At 34.1% G+C, this 22,660-nt stretch overlaps 2 protein-coding genes across 3 annotated transcripts in view; both read left to right on the forward strand.

Moving 5' to 3' along the window:
- trim9 (tripartite motif containing 9) overlaps positions 1-2,317 on the forward strand; it is a 31,371-nt gene extending 29,054 nt beyond the window's left edge. For both annotated transcript variants that reach the window (XM_087779935.1, XM_087779936.1), the window contains one exon: positions 342-2,317. In XM_087779935.1, coding sequence (XP_087636061.1) covers positions 342-419 — 78 coding nt within the window. In that variant the 3' untranslated portion in view covers positions 420-2,317. The remainder of the gene's footprint in view (positions 1-341) is intronic.
- A 2,193-nt stretch (positions 2,318-4,510) lies between these two features.
- pygl (phosphorylase, glycogen, liver) lies at positions 4,511-22,372 on the forward strand. The gene is made up of 20 exons (XM_087780443.1): positions 4,511-4,799; positions 6,697-6,798; positions 6,860-6,938; positions 8,353-8,456; positions 9,050-9,181; positions 10,028-10,139; positions 13,064-13,146; positions 13,214-13,351; positions 13,401-13,493; positions 13,556-13,702; positions 13,759-13,922; positions 16,848-16,962; positions 17,057-17,158; positions 19,107-19,254; positions 19,327-19,385; positions 20,119-20,260; positions 20,324-20,531; positions 20,602-20,736; positions 20,870-20,936; positions 21,994-22,372. The coding sequence occupies exons 1-20, from the start codon at positions 4,557-4,559 to the stop codon at positions 22,180-22,182; spliced, it is 2,562 nt and encodes an 853-aa protein (XP_087636569.1). The 5' UTR covers positions 4,511-4,556; the 3' UTR covers positions 22,183-22,372.
- The last annotated feature ends 288 nt before the right edge of the window (positions 22,373-22,660 follow it).

Below are 22,660 nucleotides of genomic sequence, written 5' to 3' on the forward strand. Positions count from 1 at the left end.
ATCACAGGGTCAAAAAGGGGTCGAGCTTATTTTATTTTATTATATTATATATTATATATCATTATATAATATTTTATATATTATGTATTGATCCAAAATGTCATGATTAAATGATTCCAGTCAAGTTTAAGTCGTGTCAAAACCTTTGTTCAATCATTTTATCGCAGACAAAAGTTTAAAATACATGATTATTTTGACTATTTTAATTATTTAAATAATATTTTAATTATTTTAAGCGTTAAACTTTTTGAGTTAAGTCTCGTGCTCACCAATTGAACAATGTTTCTTGAGCAACAGCTCCCCCTGCAGGCCGCGTGTATATGACGGTGTCTCCTCCGCAGGTCACGCTACACACCGGGCTGCCCATCCCTGACTTCTACACGCCCGGGGAGGTCGATCCGAACGGGTCCATGTGCTGAGAGACTCCAGCTCGGGCTCAACGCGACGTCGAAAAACATCAAGAAAATCAAAAACTTTTAAGTTCTGAGCCTTTAATCGAGCCTCGACGTCTCCACGGACACAACACGCTGGAACACTGGAAACATGGAGTCCATCGATCGTCAGCGAGAGCTACGTCGTTGTTAGCATCGGGATCCAGACGGAGACGATCGATGAGAGTGAAATCAAACATAGATTCAAAAATATCAATATTTAAGAGGAAAAAAATCTAACGTGAAAAATATCTGTGAAAAAATTGGGTTTTGCTGTCGTAGCTTGAGCCGTTAGCATGCTAGCATCAAGCTTAGCAACTCCTTGAATTGCATTTTTCCCGCCAAAAGTGAGTTATTTCAAGAGATTTTTTGATAGAAAATCAACCGATTCACGAGCAGACGAACACTAATGGAAGTTTCAGTCATTTTAAAAACAAAAGTCAAGAAGAGATTTTGAAAAAAAGAAGCTAAAATCATCATAAATGTGTCTAAAATAATTAATAGTGGGACAGAAAAATCGCAGTAAGAGTCGTTTCACCACATATGCTTCAGTCCCACAATGCACTGCAACAGTGGAAGCTCCAGGAGCCGAACTGTCATCAGAAAAATCTACTTTTGTCGAGAAATAACTTCTTTTTTTAACCCCCGAGGTCAGTCGAACCATCAAATATACTTTAAAATCAAACAAGCACAAGTATTTTCGAACGTGTCCAAAAGCGCGACAGCAATAGTTTTCGGCTTTTTTCCCGCCGACGTTTCGTTTTACGTTCCCGCTTTACAAGTGCATCTAAATATATAAGTATACGAGCAGACGTGTGTGACGAGGAGCAGATGTGTGCGACGGTGAAAACACATGTGTATAGTTAAGTTATTGATGTTTTTAACCAATTATTTTCTGTATTTTTCTTCTTCATTGGATGTAATTCTGAGGGGGGACCTGTAGGTGGCGCTTCTGGAGATGTATTTTTATTAGAAAGATTGTTGTCCAAGTGAAACTGACGTGTTGAAGTGATTTTAAAAAACAAAGCCATGTTTGGTGACGAAAGATGTGAATCACTGACGTGCTTTAGTGAACAAACGTAGACGGTGCTTTCATGTCCGCCGCGAGGCCGGACTTCGCTGCTACCACTCTTTCTAGAAATAAAGTATTTAGGAAACTTCTATACGAGACTTGGAAACTATGGGATGATAAAAGTGCTTCGTTTGGAGATAAATACATTTAAATGACATTATTATAAGAATAAATAAAGGAATAAAATGAAAATATAAATATATTTTTTCTCATTTATTTCCAGATTGTGGCACTAATATCACTCCATAGAATTCCATGTATATTCTGGTTTAATTTAGATTTATTTCCTGCGACTGTTCAGGTTCACGAGCTAAAGCCACTTAAATTCAACTTGTATCGCATCAAATAAAACATATTTTCAAGTTCATTTCAAAGCAGAACATCATCTTTGATACAAAAGTCATTTCTAAACATTGGAGCTGAGAAGGAACATGTTTACTTTTTTCAAGAACAACTTTTTCTATGTGTACAAAAGCAACCGTGAATGTTGACGCTGTCGCGACACGACTGAACAGCGTGTGATTGTAACATTTGTATTTTTACAGCCAAATGAGTTTGTGTCGAGTCGAGAACACGTGGCGAGTCGTCGACCTGTGGCTGGGCGACCAAGCACCAGTTCTATCTCCGTGTGTACAGACGTGTGAGCAGAACTATAACCTTCTTCGTCATCTATTATTTACCTTATATGTCTGGATATAAAACGACATTACGACTATTTTAAGACGCGTATATCACGATCATGTTACTGTTGTACGAGCCTCTGATGAACCTGTGTTTCCTGTGGAAGAAAAGTCAATAAATGCCTTGAAAAATATTACGTTTGCCTGGAAAAAAAAAGATAAACTAATGAACCGATGAACTAAAGGACCAATGAACTAAAAAACTGATAAACTAAAGAACTAAAAGACTGATGAACTAATTAACTGATGAACTAATGAACTTATGAACCAAAAAACTGATCATCTACTGAACTAAAAAACTGATGAACCAATGAACTAAAAGACTGATGAACTAATTAACTCATGAACTCAAAAACTGATAAACTAATGAACTAAAAGACTGATGAACTAATTAACTGATGAACTTATGAACCAAAAAACTGATAATCTTATGAACTAAAAAACTGATAAACCAATGAACTAAAAGACTGATGAACCAATAAACAAATGAACCAAAGAACTTAAAAACAAATTAACTTAAAACTGATGAACTAATGAACCCATGCAGTAATGAACTAATGATCCACTGAACTAAATACTGATGAACTAATTAACCAATGAATTTATGAACTATAAAGTGATTAACTAATGAACTAATTTTAACCAAATGAACCAATGAACTAAAAAACGAATGAACTAATGAACTAAAGAACAAATGAACTAAAAAACAAATTAACTAATAAATCAATGAACCAAATAACCAATTAACTAATAAACCAATGAACCAATGAAATAATGAACTAATGTACTAACGAACCAATGAACTACAGAACCAATGAACTAACGAATAAATGAACCAATGAACTAAAGAACAAATCAACTACAGAACTAATGAACATATGAAACAATGAACTAATGGTTCTATCTTTTTTTTATCTTTTCAATTATTCCTTGAACATTGTGATGTCTGTAGAAATCTAAAAATATCGAAGTGAAGTTGAAGTGAATTTAAAGTAAATTTAAAGTGAATTTAAAGTAAATTTAAAGTGAATTTAAAGTAAATTTAAAGTGAATTTGAAGAGAATTTAAAAAGAATTTGAAGATAATTTAAAGTGAATTTGAAGAGAATTTAAAGTGAATTTGAAGAGAATTTAAAGTGAATTTGAAGAGAATTTAAAAAGAATTTGAAGAGAATTTAAAGTGAATTTGAAGAGAATTTAAAGTGAATTTGAAGAGAATTTAAAGTGAATTTGAAGAGAATTTAAAGTGAATTTGAAGAGAATTTAAAGTGAATTTGAAGAGAGTTTAAAGTGAAGTTGAAGTGAATTTAAAGTAAATTTAAAGTGAATTTAAAGTAAATTTAAAGTGAATTTGAAGAGAATTTAAAAAGAATTTGAAGAGAATTTAAAGTGAATTTGAAGAGAATTTAAAGTGAATTTGAAGAGAATTTAAAGTGAATTTGAAGAGAATTTAAAAAGAATTTGAAGAGAATTTAAAGTGAATTTGAAGAGAATTTAAAGTGAATTTGAAGAGAATTTAAAGTGAATTTGAAGAGAATTTAAAGTGAATTTGAAGAGAATTTAAAGTGAATTTGAAGAGAATTTAAAGTGAATTTGAAGAGAGTTTAAAGTGAAGTTGAAGTGAATTTAAAGTAAATTTAAAGTGAATTTAAAGTAAATTTAAAGTGAATTTGAAGAGAATTTAAAAAGAATTTGAAGAGAATTTAAAGTGAATTTGAAGAGAATTTAAAGTGAATTTGAAGAGAATTTAAAGTGAATTTGAAGAGAATTTAAAGTGAATTTGAAGAGAGTTTAAAGTGAAGTTGAAGTGAATTTAAAGTAAATTTAAAGTGAATTTAAAGTAAATTTAAAGTGAATTTGAAGAGAATTTAAAAAGAATTTGAAGAGAATTTAAAGTGAATTTGAAGAGAATTTAAAGTGAATTTGAAGAGAATTTAAAGTGAATTTGAAGAGAAGATAATTTAAAAAGAATTTGAAGAGAATTGAAAGTGAATTAAACGTGGATTCAAAATGACTTTAAAGTGACTTTAAAGTGAATTTAAAGTGAACTTAAAGAGAATTAAGAGAATTTGAAGAGAATTTAAAGTGACTTTAGTGAATTAAAAGTGAATTAAAAGTACATTTAAAGTAAATTTAAAGTGAATTAAAAGTACATTTAAAGTGAATTAAAAGTACATTAAAAGTACATTAAAAGTAAATTAAAAGTGAATTAAAAGAAGGTGGAGACTCACTCCGGGTCAGGTCTGGACCTGGACTCGGGTCCAGTGGGTGGTTCCGCACAAACATCCTCCCTCTTTCTCTCCAATGACGGCGGGAGGAGGAGAAACTCTGCAGAACCTTCACCTTCCTGACTCTGGACCGAACACAACCAGCCATGGCGACCCCTCTGACGGACCAGGAGAAGCGGAAGCAGATCAGCATCAGGGGGATCGTGGGTCTGGAGAACGTGGCGGAGCTGAAGAAGGGCTTCAACAGACACCTGCACTTCACGCTGGTCAAGGACCGCAACATCGCCACCCCCCGGGACTACTACTTCGCTCTGGCCCACACGGTCCGGGACCACCTGGTGGGCAGGTGGATCCGGACCCAGCAGTTCTACTATGAAGCGGACCCGAAGGTACTTCCGGTTCCGTTCGCTGATAGTTTTGACACTTCCGTGAAAACTAGTGAGAGAAAACTTTGCTGTACAATAGCGATATTTATCAACAATGTATCGATTTAAAAAAATAACAATTTAATTTTGTATCCATTAATTTTCTTTGAAATAAGAGTTTATTTGTGTCAACGTTATTTTAAAGTTTACATTTCAATGAACTGTGTTTACAATTAAATAATTCAACTTTTTTAAAAATGTACAATTAACGTGAAATATTCACAGCATTTGTTCATTTTTGTTTTGCAATTACAATTCGCCATTAAGTCAAATGAACACTTAGATCCTGTGAGATCTGGGTGATGACTGAGGACGAGAGGATACAGTGAGTCCAGCAGCTTTTAAAGCTGATGTTTGGACATATTTTGGTTTGAAAACAAATGAAAGCAGTTACGACTTCGTCAAGAGTCATGTGGTCTGTAAATACTACAACACCAGAGTCAAGTACTGGACAATACTACACATATATACTTGTTACTACACTATCACAACACCAGAGTCAAGTACTGGACAATACTACACATAAATACTTGTTACTACTGTATCACAACACCATAGTCAAGTACTGGACAAGACTACACATATATACTTGTTACTACACTATCACAACACCAGAGTCAAGTACTGGACAATACTACACATAAATACTTGTTACTTCTGTATCACAACACCATAGTCAAGTACTGGACAATACTACACATATATACTTGTTACTACAGTATCACAACACCATAGTCAAGTACTGGACAATACTACACATATATACTTGTTACTACACTATCACAACACTAGAGTCAAGTACTGGACAATACTACACATATATACTTGTTACTACACTATCACAACACAAGAGTCAAGTACTGGACAATACTACACATATATACTTGTTACTACACTATCACAACACCAGAGTCAAGTACTGGACAATATTACACATATATACTTGTTACTACACTATCACAACACCAGAGTCAAGTACTGGACAATACTACACATATATACTTGTTAGTACACTATCACAACACCAGAGTCAAGTACTGGACAATACTACACATATATACTTGTTACTACACTATCACAACACCAGAGTCAAGTACTGAACAATACTACACATTTATACTTGTTACTACACTATCACAACACCAGAGTCAAGTACTGAACAATACTACACATTTATACTTGTTACTACACTATCACAACACCAGAGTCAAGTACTGAACAATACTACACATTTATACTTGTTACTACACTATCACAACACCAGAGTCAAGTACTGGACAATACTACACACATTTGCTCGTTACTACAGTATCACGATATATTGTTGACTCTGTATCGTGATACGTATAAACAAGTTCTTGACAATACAAACCCTTTAAGAAAACTAAATTAAACGACTTATAAATATGTTTTGATTTCAAAAATACTCTAAATAAATACTAGAAAATTAACAATCACCACCAGACAAGAAAAAGACTTGATTTATACTTAATAAACAATTGTGTGATTAATACAAATGCAATTCTTGTTCAGATATTCTTCTCGTTCTTTTCTCGAAACACTTTTGTGATGAAAAACAATACAATAAATCTCAACTTAAACTAGTACATTTTAATAAACCTTCAATTGTGTCACTGTTTCTCAGAATACACTGAATTAAAACGACAAAATGATCATAAAAGTCGAAATATTTCAACACAAATGTCGCTCAGAACATTCCAAGATAGTTTCCACAGACACAGGAAATGAAAGGTTCTTCTGCCTCCGGCGTCTTTTTTCTTCTCTGGAATTTAATTTCCTTCTGGATTTCTTGCGACGCTTGTCGATGCTGAAGGTGTTGAGAGTCTCCTCTTGTCCTCAGCGAGTGTATTACCTCTCCCTGGAGTTCTACATGGGCCGGACTCTCCAGAACACCATGATCAACCTGGGCCTGCAGAACGCCTGCGACGAAGCCATCTACCAGGTCAGCCACAGGAGACTCTGTTCTGAAGGTCGTCTGATGGTTCTGGGTCTCGTTGGTGCAGCTGGGGCTGGACATGGAGGAGCTGGAGGAGATGGAGGAGGACGCAGGTCTGGGGAACGGAGGTCTGGGCAGACTTGCAGGTGCATATTACAATGTTGTCAAAATGATCACATGACCTAATTAAAGCACCAACACGTGGATTAAAAATGTGGTGTCTGGCTCCCTCTGGTGTCTGTGAGGAGCGTCTACACGGTTAAGCACATATCAAATTATAAACGTTAAGAAAAATAAGTGACACGTTTATTTCTCACCGATATAAACATGTGTAACAGAGTTGCTGTTGGCCAATGGCGTGTGTGTGTTTTGGTCATGTGATGTCAGACGTTAGACTGTGGTGTCGATAAAGTTTTGAGACTTACAAGCTTTTATGGACGATTGTTTAAATGTACGAGGAGAACAAATTTGTACATTCACAAGATTCAAGCCTCGCAGAGTAATACTACGAGAATGGCTGAGAAATACTACAGAGCCTCGTGGAGTAATACTACGAGGATAGCTGAGAAATACTACAGAGCCTCGTGGAGTAATACTACGAGGATAGCTGAGAAATACTACAGAGCCTCGTGGAGTAATACTACGAGGATAGCTGAGAAATACTACAGAGCCTCGTGGAGTAATACTGCAAGAATCTCTGAGAAATACTACAGAGCCTCGGGGATTAATACTGCAAGAATCGCTGAGAAATACTACAGAGCCTCAAAGAGTAATACTACGAGAATCTCTGAGAAATACTACAGAGCCTCAAGGAGTAATACTGCAAGAATCTCTGAGAAATACTACAGAGCCTCGTGGATTAATACTGCAAGAATCGCTGAGAAATACTACAGAGCCTCAAGGAGTAATACTACGAGAATCTCTGAGAAATACTACAGAGCCTCGTGGAGTAATACTGCAAGAATCTCTAAGAAATACTACAGAGCCTCGTGGATTAATACTGCAAGAATCGCTGAGAAATACTACAGAGCCTCAAAGAGTAATACTACGAGAATCTCTGAGAAATACTACAGAGCCTAGTGGAGAAATACTACGAGGATAGCTGAGAAATACTAAGCAGCCAAGGGGAGTAATACTACAAGGTCAGGAAGTAAAACCAGAATTAATACATAATGCTTTTTTTACTGTGCCTGATAGTCCAAGAAATATGTTAAATTAAGGCATGTATCTATTATGTTGGCTATAATTTAGAAGAATTTGAAGTCTATAGGAAGATGTTTCGTTTGATAACTACTGCAAGGGCTTTGTTGTAATGGGGTTTAGTAGGTGTTTGAACGGAGATAGAACCCTCTAGTGGTTATAAAGCGCAACTGCAATAGAAAGATGTCATCGTAGATCATAAATCTCCTTCATGTAACCGGTTACACGACAGTTTGAGGCTTGGGTTACACAACAATTTGTAAACGTTGACAATCTTAGTTCCTCTAATAGTATAGACTTCAGTGGTCATAATGATTTGGCAGATGATCATACTGTGTTTGTACAAATGTCTCCACACAGCCTGCTTCCTGGACTCCATGGCAACGCTGGGTCTGGCGGCGTACGGGTACGGCATTCGCTACGAGTACGGGATCTTCAACCAGAAGATCAGAGACGGGTGGCAGGTTCGATTCCTGCACGCACCGTTGCAACATTTCCCCCCCGTTCAAAGTCCAGACCGTCTTATCTTTCACTTTTTCTCGGCGGTCGGGGGTCAAAGTTGACGGAGAAGTGGGTCACGTCAGGGGTTAATGATTGGCGGCGACAGAAGGATGGTGGTTCGATAAGAGACTTGCTCAAAGGCGCCCGTCAGTCCAGCAGGTTATCAGCGCGAGATGCACTTCAGGACGTTGCTCTGGTTTTCGCCTCCACTTGTTTTCCGCTGCTGAAGAGGAAGAAACTTGTGAACTTTCATGAACCTGTTGATACCAGTTTGATGTTGAAAACTTCCTGTGTTTGTCAACTTGATTGAGACACAGTTTCAGCTCCAACTTCCTCATGAAACTCTGTTTTTAAACATTAGTTAATGACCATTAATTGATATAAATATAACTAGTTTATCCTTCCTTAACTGAGCTGACTTTGATATCCATTCAAACCTTTATTTAAAGTCCTTGTTGTACAAGTTTATGCCTGTAGTTTGATATAATAATATGAATTAAACGATGTGAAGGTGAATCTGAACTAATAATAATAATAATAATAATCTGCGGCTCAGGTGGAGGAGGCGGACGATTGGCTGCGTCATGGTAACCCCTGGGAGAAAGCTCGTCCCGAGTACATGCTGCCGGTTCACTTCTACGGGCGGGTCGAGGAGACCCCGGAAGGGTCCAAGTGGGTCGACACTCAGGTACGACGTCCTCCATGTTCAAAACCCGGGAATCATTCCTTATTTAGTTATTTTGAAGATATATATCGTTTTAATCACAAATATATGTCTTTTACTTACTGTAAATAAAATGGTTTATAAACATAATAAAAATACAACATAAGGAAAACGTCAAATAAAATATGAATTTAAATTCAATAACAAATTTATATGAGGATTTACTGAAATACTTTATAAATAAATACATAGTTATAGAAGAAACAGGAAGTTTACGGGAAGTAAACAAGTAAAAATAGGACAATTTGTTGTTATTTAACCGTTATCAGTTGTCAAAGAAAGACTCAAAGTAAACACACACACACACACACACACACACACACACACACACACACACACACACACACACACACACAGACACACAGACACACAGACACACACACACACACACACACACACACGCACACACACCAATGGAGCTTGTGTGTTTTGGTCATGTGATGTGGGATTCAGACTGTTAACTGTTGTGTCAATAAAGTTTAGAGAATTTGTAAACAAAGTTTTAAGGCTTTATAAATAAAGTTTTGAGACTTTATTGACAGTGACTATTCACAAGCTTTGTTAAAACAATGCAAATAATACAAATATATATATAAGAATTTTTAATTTTTAAGTTTGTTTTATTAATGCTGTTTGAAAAAATAAAAATAAATAAACGAACAAATCTTAAGCTACATTGCTAGGTTGCTAGCTCTAGCGTTAGCTTGTTCCTCACAGCTGGAGAAACTTTCCAGGTTATGTTTTAACGGATCTTTCGTCTAAAATAACATGTATTTTCTTGTCCTTCCTCGTCTCTCCACACCTGCACAGGTGGTTCTGGCGATGCCGTACGACACGCCCATCCCTGGATACATGAACAACACGGTGAACACCATGAGACTGTGGTCGGCTCGAGCCCCCAACGACTTCAACCTCAGAGACTGTGAGTCTGTTGTAGACTGAGAGTGTGTTGTAGACTGAGAGTGTGTTGTAGACTGAGAGTGTGTTGTAGACTGAGAGTGTTCAGGGTGTGTTGTAGACTGAGAGTGTGTTATAGACTGAGTGTGTTCAGAGTGTGTTGTAGACTGAGTGTGTTCAGAGTGTGTTATAGACTGAGTGTGTTGTAGACTGAATGTGTTCAGAGTGTGTTATAGACTGAGTGTGTTCAGAGTGTGTTCAGAGTGTGTTATAGACTGAGAGTGTGTTGTAGACTGAGAGTGTGTTGTAGACTGAGAGTGGGTTATAGACTGAGTGTGTTCAGAGTGTGTTATAGACTGAGTGTGTTGTAGACTGAAAGTGTTCAGAGTGTGTTGTAGACTGAGAGTGTGTTATAGACTGAGTGTGTTGTAGACTGAAAGTGTTCAGAGTGTGTTGTAGACTGAGTGTGTTCAGAGTGTGGTATAGACTGAGTGTGTTGTAGACTGAGTGTGTTCAGAGTGTGTTATAGACTGAGTGTGTTCAGAGTGTGTTATAGACTGAGTGTGTTCAGAGTGTGTTATAGACTGAGAGTGTTGTAGACTGAGTGTGTTCAGAGTGTGTTATAGACTGAGTGTGTTGTAGACTGAGAGTGTTCAGAGTGTGTTATAGACTGAGTGTGTTCAGAGTGTGTTGTAGACTGAGAGTGTTCAGAGTGTGTTATAGACTGAGTGTGTTCAGAGTGTGTTGTAGACTGAGTGTGTTCAGAGTGTGTTATAGACTGAGTGTGTTGTAGACTGAGAGTGTTCAGAGTGTGTTATAGACTGAGTGTGTTGTAGACTGAGTGTGTTCAGAGTGTGTTATAGACTGAGTGTGTTCAGAGTGTGTTGTATACTGAGTGTGTTCAGAGTGTGTTATAGACTGAGTGTGTTGTAGACTGAGAGTGTTCAGAATGTGTTATAGACTGAGTGTGTTCAGAGTGTGTTGTAGACTGAGTGTGTTCAGAGTGTGTTGTAGACTGAGTGTGTTCAGAGTGTGTTATAGACTGAGTGTGTTGTAGACTGAGTGTGTTGTAGACTGTGTTCAGAGTGTGTTGTATACTGAGAGTGTTCAGAGTGTGTTGTAGACTGAGAGTGTTCAGAGTGTGTTATAGACTGAGTGTGTTGTAGACTGAGTGTGTTCAGAGTGTGTTATAGACTGAATGTGTTCAGAGTGTGTTGTAGACTGAGTGTGTTCAGAGTGTGTTATAGACTGAGTGTGTTGTAGACTGAGAGTGTTCAGAGTGTGTTATAGACTGAGTGTGTTCAGAGTGTGTTGTAGACTGAGTGTGTTCAGAGTGTGTTGTAGACTGAGTGTGTTCAGAGTGTGTTATAGACTGAGTGTGTTGTAGACTGAGTGTGTTCAGAGTGTGTTGTAGACTGAGTGTGTTCAGAGTGTGTTGTAGACTGAGAGTGTTCAGAGTGTGTTATAGACTGAGTGTGTTCAGAGTGTGTTGTAGACTGAGTGTGTTCAGAGTGTGTTATAGACTGAGTGTGTTGTAGACTGAGTGTGTTCAGAGTGTGTTGTAGACTGAGTGTGTTCAGAGTGTGTTGTAGACTGAGTGTGTTCAGAGTGTGTTATAGACTGAGTGTGTTGTAGACTGAGTGTGTTCAGAATGTGTTATAGACTGAGTGTGTTGTAGACTGAGTGTGTTCAGAATGTGTTATAGACTGAGTGTGTTGTAGACTGAGTGTGTTCAGAATGTGTTATAGACTGAGTGTGTTGTAGACTGAGTGTGTTCAGAATGTGTTGTAGACTGAGTGTGTTGTAGACTGAGTGTGTTCAGAATGTGTTATAGACTGAGTGTGTTGTAGACTGAGTGTGTTCAGAATGTGTTATAGACTGAGTGTGTTGTAGACTGAGTGTGTTCAGAATGTGTTATAGACTGAGTGTGTTGTAGACTGAGTGTGTTCAGAGTGTGTTATAGACTGAGTGTGTTCAGAGTGTGTTATAGACGAAGAGTGTCCAGAGTGTGTTGTAGTTGCTGTGAGTGTCAGTGTTGCGTTATTTTGTCGCTTGTTTGGACACAAACGTTGCAAGAAAGAAAGAAAGAAAGAAAGAAAGAAAAGTTCTGCAACAATCATTGTTTCACAACTTAATGTCGTTTTTTCAACTTCTTTTTTTATGAAAGTAGTTCAGTGTCAACAGAATATTAAATGCTAAAATTTACATTTTTGTTGTTTTTCAAAACATTAAATTATTTATTTATTTATATATAATATAATATATTGAAAGATTGTGTTTATGGTTGAATTTGTGTTTTTTTTTTTTTAAATACATGAATTCAATCACTTGTGTGAAGATTGAATGTACTTTTATCGAATTAACACGAAAATAATATTGTTCAAATTATTTTTTTTCTTACTTATTAAGTTTAAATCACTAATTTCAAGAGTTACAAAAATAAATGTTTTCGTAAGATGTCAGTTTTATATCAACAATTTTGTTTTGAAATGAAAAGATTCGAATTTAAAAAGATTCACTTCAGAGCATTTATATTAATTAATATTCATTATTTATTTAATTAGAAAATAAAAATATTTGTAAGAATATTCCTTCATTTTGAAAATATTAATTATTTTAATCCAATAGCAACATTTCAATGTATTATATATATATATATATATATATATATATAATCCTTCAATATACACATTATTTAATAAAATATTAAAAAAACAACATATTAATAACATAATTCTTTTTTTAGGCATTAATGGGTTTTTATATTTAATTAAAAGAAAAAATGATTGTTTATTTTTTTATATTAAAATTATTATTATCTTTATTATTATCATAATTAATTTAATAGAAAATAGAAAAATAAATGTTAAAATTCATTAAAAAAAGACTATAAACCATTATTAATATTGAATTATTATGAATATTCTCATGATATATTGAATGTTCCAGTCAACGTGGGCGACTACATTCAGGCGGTTCTGGACCGGAATCTGGCCGAGAACATCTCTCGGGTTCTTTACCCCAACGACAACGTAGGAGATCTTCTCACAGACGTCCATCTTTGATTCAATCTTCCACTAAAAAGTATCTTCTCTGCAGTTCTTCGAGGGGAAGGAGCTGCGTCTGAAGCAGGAGTACTTCGTTGTGGCAGCAACACTCCAGGACATCATCCGGCGCTTCAAAACCACCAAGAAGGGAACTTCTCACCGCACGTCCTTCGAGAGCTTCCCGGAGAAAGTGGGTCAAAGGTCAAAGGTCTCTTCTCCGCTCACACCTTCCTCCTCAGGTGGCCATCCAGCTGAACGACACCCACCCCGCCATGGCCATCCCCGAGCTCATGAGGATCTTCATGGACATCGAGAAGCTGGACTGGGACACGGTCGGTTGGTCTTGGTTTTAATGGAGATGGTTTTTTAAAAAAGTTTTCTCTTGGGGTGGAAGGCCTGGGACCTGACCCGGCGCACCTTCGCCTACACCAACCACACGGTTCTGCCCGAGGCCCTGGAGCGCTGGCCGGTGGAGCTGCTGGAGACCCTGCTGCCCCGACACCTGCAGATCATCTACCAGATCAACCAGAACCACCTGGACGTACGTGAGACCGGATCCACTCTTGAGAGACCCGACTGACTGGGTTGTCCCCGCAGAACATCGCGGCTCTGTTCCCGGGCGACATGGACAAGCTGAGGAAGATGTCCCTGATCGAGGAGGACGGATGCAAGAGGGTCAACATGGCGCACCTGTGCATCGTGGGCTCGCACGCCGTCAACGGTGTGGCTCAGATCCACTCGGACATCATCAAGACCGACGTGTGAGATTTCTTATCTTCATGTGTTTCATCTCATCTCTTCATCTCCATTTACATTTTGAGCAATTGTGAAATAAAATGATGGTATTTTTAACAATAGCGATCATTTTATTCATATATATGTTCATAACATTGAGGATAAAATTCACTGTTTTGATCAGAAATATATCGTTTTTATTATTATTTACATAAAATGTTTCTGTTTTTCATATTTTTTTAAATTCAATTTATGTATATATATATATATATATATATATATATATATATATATATATATATATATATATATATATTATATTATAATTATTATATATTATAATAATTATAATTATATTATTATATATTATTATATATATATTATATTATATTTATAATATAATATATTTAGGATTTTTCTGTTTTTTATATATTTTTTAATTCAATTTATGTATATATATATATATATATATATATATATATATATATATATATATATATATATATAATGAAAATAAAAACATTACGAATTTCAAAATATTGAATTTACAGAATATATTTTTTAATTATTATAACTATAATTTAATACAATGTGTAAAGATATTTCTCCATTTTAAAATATATATATATAATATATATATATATTTTTTAATTATTATAACTATAATTTAATACAATGTGTAAAGATATTTCTCCATTTTAAAATATATATATATTTTTAAATTATTATAACTATAATTTAATACTATGTGTAAAGATATTTCTCCATTTTAAAATATATATATTTTTTAATTATTATAACTATAATTTAATACTATGTGTAAAGATATTTCTCCATTTTAAAATATATATATTTTTTAATTATTATAACTATAATTTAATACTATGTGTAAAGATATTTCTCCATTTTAAAATATATATATATATAATATATATATATATTTTAATTATTATAACTATAATTTAATACAATGTGTAAAGATATTTCTCCATTTTAAAATATATATATTTTTTAATTATTATAACTATAATTTAATACAATGTGTAAAGATATTTCTCCATTTTAAAATATATGTATTTTTTAATTATTATAACTATAATTTAATACTATGTGTAAAGATATTTCTCCATTTTAAAATATATATATTTTTTAATTATTATAACTATAATTTAATACTATGTGTAAAGATATTTCTCCATTTTAAAATATATATATTTTTTAATTATTATAACTATAATTTAATACTATGTGTAAAGATATTTCTCCATTTTAAAATATATATATTTTTTAATTATTATAACTATAATTTAATACTATGTGTAAAGATATTTCTCCATTTTAAAATATATATATATATAATATATATATATATTTTAATTATTATAACTATAATTTAATACAATGTGTAAAGATATTTCTCCATTTTAAAATATATATATTTTTTAATTATTATAACTATAATTTAATACAATGTGTAAAGATATTTCTCCATTTTAAAATATATGTATTTTTTAATTATTATAACTATAATTTAATACTATGTGTAAAGATATTTCTCCATTTTAAAATATATATATTTTTTAATTATTATAACTATAATTTAATACTATGTGTAAAGATATTTCTCCATTTTAAAATATATATATTTTTTAATTATTATAACTATAATTTAATACTATGTGTAAAGATATTTCTCCATTTTAAAATATATATATTTTTTAATTATTATAACTATAATTTAATACTATGTGTAAAGATATTTCTCCATTTTAAAATATATATATTTTTTAATTATTATAACTATAATTTAATACTATGTGTAAAGATATTTCTCCATTTTAAAATATGTATATTTTTTAATTATTATAACTATAATTTAATACTATGTGTAAAGATATTTCTCCATTTTAAAATATATATATATTTTAATTATTATAACTATAATTTAATACTATGTGTAAAGATATTTCTCCATTTTAAAATATATATATTTTTTAATTATTATAACTATAATTTAATACTATGTGTAAAGATATTTCTCCATTTTAAAATATATATATTTTTTAATTATTATAACTATAATTTAATACTATGTGTAAAGATATTTCTCCATTTTAAAATATATATATTTTTTAATTATTATAACTATAATTTAATACTATGTGTAAAGATATTTCTCCATTTTAAAATATATATATTTTTTAATTATTATAACTATAATTTAATACTATGTGTAAAGATATTTCTCCATTTTAAAATATATATATATTTTAATTATTATAACTATAATTTAATACTATGTGTAAAGATATTTCTCCATTTTAAAATATATATATTTTTTAATTGAATAAAAAGAAAGTCAACCATTCAATGTACAAATTATTGAATTCAATATTTAGAAAAAACATTTCTGCCTAAAAAAAAATGTCAATAATTTTTTCAATTAATAGAAAAATATATTTTTTGACAATATTAAAATTATTTAATTAAATTATTCAGTAGAAACTAATACATATTTATATGTGTATATGTTTATAAATATTTCTCTGATTTAATTTATAATATTTAATAACAATTAATTTATATAAATCGATGATGTGAGAAAAAATATATAATTTTAATAATTTATAAAAACTAATTATAACAAGAAAACCAAAATAAATTATTCTTAATATTCTTAGGAAAAATAAACGAAGAAAAAAATGATATATAATGTTTTTTTGTTATTAGTATTGTGACTCTACTCCGAATACTAACTGTGGCTCTACTCCGAATATCTAATGGATGACAAAGTTCTTGATTATAGGAAACATTCCTGCTTGAACAACTTAATTGAAATTACATATGATATATATATACTTTCTAGAAGGAAACAAATAAATCATTCAAAAGATTCAAACTGTACGACAACAGTAACAATTGACCGTCTATGTAAAATTTCTCTCCTTCAGCTTCCGTGACTTCAGTGACCTTGAGCCGGACAAGTTCCAGAACAAAACCAACGGCATCACTCCTCGGCGCTGGCTGCTGCTCTGTAACCCCGGCCTGGCCGACCTCATCGCAGAGGTCAGCGTCCCAGAATCCTCTCTGTCCCCGCTCGGACTGACCGTGTGTGTGTGTATGTGTGTGTGTGTGTGTGTGTGTGTGTGTGTGTGTCCAGGCCATCGGCGAGGACTACGTGAAGGACCTGAGTCAGCTGCAGAAGCTCAACGACTTCGTGGAAGACGCCGCGCTGATCCGTGACGTCGCTCAAGTCAAGCAGGTGCAGTTTGTAGACAAACTTCTTATGACCAGAAGGTTTTCATTTGAAGTTTAGAATCATGAACAAATATGTTGTTTGTGACGAAGGCTCCTCCCATGATGCAACACTAACAGACTTAGAGCAGGATTGGAGTGAAAAAAACGATATTATTCTATTCAATTTTAATCTTTGTATCCTTTTCTTTTAGTTATTATGTAAGAACGATGTTCTTTATTTTGACCTATGTTCTCTATTTTGAAGTATGTTATTTATTTTGAACTATGTTCTTTATACTTGCAATTATATACTTTGAACTATGTTCTTTATACTTGCACTTAGTTATTTTGAACTATGTTCTTTATACTTGCACTTAGTTATTTTGAACTATGTTCTTTATACTTGCACTTAGTTATTTTGAACTATGTTCTTCATACTTGCACTTAGTTATTTTGTACTATGTTCTTTATACTTGCACTTAGTTATTTTGAACTATGTTCTTCATACTTGCACTTAGTTATTTTGTACTATGTTATTTATACTTGCACTTAGTTAATTTAAACTATGTTCTTTATGTTGAACTATGTTCTTTATACTTGCCCTTAGTTATTTTGAACCATGTTCTTTATTTTGACCTATGTTCTTTACTTTGATCTGTTATTTATTTTGAACTATGTTCTTTATACTTGCACTTAGTTATTTTGAACTATGTTCTTTATACTTGCACTTAGTTATTTTGAACTATGTTCTTTATACTTGCACTTAGTTATTTTGTACTATGTTATTTATACTTGCACTTAGTTATTTTGAACTATGTTCTTTATACTTGCACTTAGTTATTTTGAACTATGTTCTTTATACTTGCACTTAGTTATTTTGAACTATGTTCTTTATACTTGCACTTAGTTATTTTGTACTATGTTATTTATACTTGCACTTAGTTAATTTAAACTATGTTCTTTATGTTGAACTATGTTCTTTATACTTGCACTTAGTTATTTTGAACCATGTTCTTTATTTTGATCTATGTTCTTTAATTTGATCTGTTATTTATTTTGAACTATGTTCTTTATACTTGCACTTAGTTATTTTGAACTATGTTCTTTATACTTGCACTTAGTTATTTTGAACTATGTTCTTTATACTTGCACTTAGTTATTTTGTACTATGTTATTTATACTTGCACTTAGTTAATTTAAACTATGTTCTTTATGTTGAACTATGTTCTTTATACTTGCACTTAGTTATTTTGAACCATGTTCTTTATTTTGACCTATGTTCTTTAATTTGATCTGTTATTTATTTTGAACTATGTTCTTTATACTTGCACTTAGTTATTTTGACTATGTTCTTTATACTTGCACTTAGTTAATTTGAACTATGGTCTTTATTTTGAACTATGTTCTTTATTTTGATATGTTATTTATTTTGAACTATGTTCTTTATGTTGAACTATGTTCTTTATACTTGCGCTTAGTTATTTGGTTTGCACTCGTTTGTGGTCTATTTAATCTAATATAATCTAATATAATCCCATCTAATGACACGACTTCATCTAATGTGGTCTCTGACTTTATTTTAAACATGTTTTTGCAAACATATAATATAATATATAATAAATATTGCAGCATTTATGTTCTTATTTCCAGTTTTGTCTTCACCACTACCACAGACATCGACCCGTACTTGATTATTAGCAATAATAATGATTCAATTCTGATCAATAACCTGTTTTTAAATCATGTTTTATTCTATAATTTATGTCACAACAAATACTAAAAGTCGATATTTGTTAATTTCTAACTAAACTAGCAGGTTAATCATCTTAAATCAACAAATAAATGTGAAAACTTTGATTAAAACTCACTGAACTGATGCGTCTCTGCCACATGATTGTGTAACAGTTGCATCATTCGATACCAGGACCTGTCGGGACTCGAACCCTCAACCTTCTCTGTCGTCTTCATTCCAGGACAACAAGTTGAAATTCGCTCAGTACCTGGAGAACGAGTTCCGGGTGAAGATCAACCCGGCGTCCATGTTCGACGTGCACGTGAAGAGGATCCACGAGTACAAGCGGCAGCTGCTCAACTGCCTGCACATCATCACCATGTACAACAGTACGACAACTCTCCGGGTCGACGCACAAACACACACTCGTGACGCACACTGAAGGAGTTTTACTGTTGCAGGTATAAGAAAGAATCCAACGGCAGCGTTTGTTCCTCGAACCGTGATCATCGGAGGAAAGGTACAGAAAACAAACTGATAATATTTATTATTTATATATAAATATTATATAAAGTCATCATTTATTATATTCTATAAACAACATGAATCAATTATGTCAGAAAATAACTTGAATTAAAGAAAATATGAAAGAAATAATAATAAAATCCAATTGAATCTCAGAGAAACAACATATAAATAATAGTAAAAATGTTGAATAATTCTCATCAAAACAGTGAATTTTAACCTCAAAACATTCTTAATTGCTAAAGAAAATTGATATATTTATTTTTCAAGCCTTTTTTAATTCGTATTTTTTAACTTTCCAGCCGCCGTATGAAGAGTCAAACATAATAATAATAAGTTTAATACATTCAATTTAGAAGATTGATGGATAGAAAAAGACGACAGAAATACACAAACAAACATTTAATTTATAGTAGATTTCAACAAATACACTTTATTAGAGAAATTACAAGTTAGAGGCAAACACACAAAAACAAATAAACAAATAAAAATGAATTCCTTGTGATTATCATTAAAATAAATACAAATTAATGTAGTTTTGTTTCACATTAACATCATAATGTAATAATGTTTGTGCCTAAAACTGAGATTGAAGCGACCGTGCTGCGTTCAAAGACACTTGACAAAAATCAGGAGAATTCATTGCTGCAGGAAATGCATTTTTTTCTCAGAATATTGTGAACGTTTTCCTTCTTCAACGAAAAGTCTGTATTTGTCGCCCCCTGCAGGCCGCCCCCGGGTACCACATGGCGAAGATGATCATCAAGCTCATCACGTCAGTAGCTGACGTTGTCAATCACGACCCCGCGGTGGGCGACCGGCTGAAGGTCATCTTCCTGGAGAACTACAGGGTCTCTCTGGCGGAGAAAGGTTCGATTCTCTCGTCTTCTCGAGTTTGTTTATTTTGGTCCATGGTGTTCTCCTCCCTCGCAGTGATCCCGGCCACGGACCTGTCGGAGCAGATCTCCACCGCCGGGACCGAGGCCTCGGGAACCGGCAACATGAAGTTCATGCTCAACGGAGCTCTGACCATCGGGACCATGGACGGCGCCAACGTGGAGATGGCGGAGGAGGCCGGCGAGGAGAACCTCTTCATCTTCGGGATGAGGGTGGAGGACGTGGCGGAGCTGGACCGACAGGGGTGAAGACCACCGCTGCTTCTACACGGTGGTTTCCTTCAGATCTTCTCAACGCTCTTCCTTCTGGTCCAGGTACGACGCCATGGTCTACTACAAGAAGATCCCCGAGCTGAAGCAAGTCATGGATCAGATCACCAGTGGGTTCTTCAGCCCGAAAAATCCAGACATGTTCAAGGACTTGACGGACATGCTCTTCAAGCACGACCGGTGAGGAACCGTTAGCATCCATGCTACTTGACATATAGTTTTCTATTTAAATCAAAGTAGTGTACGGTGTTTTAAAGTGTCTTATTTTTAAGAAAACATTTTCTTTCATTGCACCAAATGTTCGTCTCTTCAGGTTCAAAGTGTTCGCAGACTTCGAGGATTACCTGAGGTGTCAAGAGAAAGTCAGTAAACTCTACCAGGTAAACACACGACTCGCCTCAGGACACCTTTCTGAAGTAGAACTGAAGTGAATCCTTTATTCTTTTATTTATTATCCATGTGTGACGGTTCAGGCAGGAAACCAGTTGTAAAAGTAAAGTGCGTCGTTTCATTTACCAAATAAAATAACACACATGCACATACACACTTTAACACACAAAGACACACTTTCATGCACACACACATACACACTTTTACACACAAACACTAGACACTTTAACACACACGCACATACACACTTTAACACACATACACACACTTTCACGCACACACACACACATACACATTTTAACACACATACATATTTCAACACACATACACACACTTCAACACATGCACCTACACACTTTAACACACATAAACACACTTTCACACACACGCACATACACATTTCAACACACATACACACACTTTAACACATGCACCTACACACTTTAACACACATAAACACACTTTCACGCACACGCACCTACACATTTTAACACACATACACACACTTTAACACATACACCTACACATTTTAACACACATACACACACTTTAACACATACACCTACACATTTTAACACACATACACACACTTTAACACACACACATACACACTTTAACACACATAAACACACTTTCACGCACACGCACATACACACTTTAACACACACACATACACACTTTAACACACACACTTTAACACCACACTTTCATGCACAAACACATACACATTTTAAGACACACACATACACACTTTAACACACACACTTTAACACACTTTCATGCACAAACACATACACACATTAACACACACACACATGCATACAAAATGTATCTTTTGAGATCAATAATTTGTCTTTTTAGTCAATCAATCCCAGCTTTTGCAAAACAGTGTGGACTTTGTGTGTTTGTGTTTGTGTTGCAATTGTGATGATTTGTTAATAATGTCAAATAATAAGGTCGGACAAAAGAGTGATTCTAGGAAAGGTAACCGGGTGCATTGACGGGTTCAGGGTCGATGAATGATTGTGTTGGACCCTCGACCCACAGGACCCCAAAGAGTGGACCAAGATGGTGATCAGGAACATCGCGGCCACCGGGAAGTTCTCCAGCGACAGAACCATCTCCGAGTACGCCAGGGAGGTGTGGGGGGTCGAGCCCACGGACCTGAAGATCCCGGCGCCCAACGAGCCCAGAGAAGCCATCGAGGAGACGGCGCGAGCTCTGAAGAAGATGTGAGGAGTCGCTCGGACCTTCTGCTGTTACACCGTCATGGAAACCATAGCAACGATGGCAATAAGTTATTTTCGAGATCTTTTCTCTGGATCGATTGGTCAGGTCTGTGCTGACACTGTAACGACCGGAACTATCTTCATATCTGGTCGACAGTGTTTTTGTATCAAGAGAAATAAATGTTTATGAGCAACAACACTTTGTCAGCTTTTCTTTTTAACTATTGCAGTGCATTATGGGAATGTTTACCGTTTTATTTCATTCAACCAATAATTGTTAGGGTTTGTTTCAAATGCTAATGATAATTATATCAGTTTAAAGCAGCAGTTTATAACATTTTCACTTCAATATGTAGTTTTTTATGTAACTTTTTGTCCAAATTGCAGCCTTAATGACTTAATTATTTAAACTTCACTACCAACAAACTCTATTGTAAGTTACCATGAAAATAAATACACAACCTGACACAACAAGGGTCTTATTT

The sequence above is a fragment of the Callionymus lyra genome, chromosome 18 (assembly GCF_982586985.1).
Source record: "Callionymus lyra chromosome 18, fCalLyr1.hap1.1, whole genome shotgun sequence".
NCBI lineage: Eukaryota > Metazoa > Chordata > Actinopteri > Syngnathiformes > Callionymidae > Callionymus > Callionymus lyra.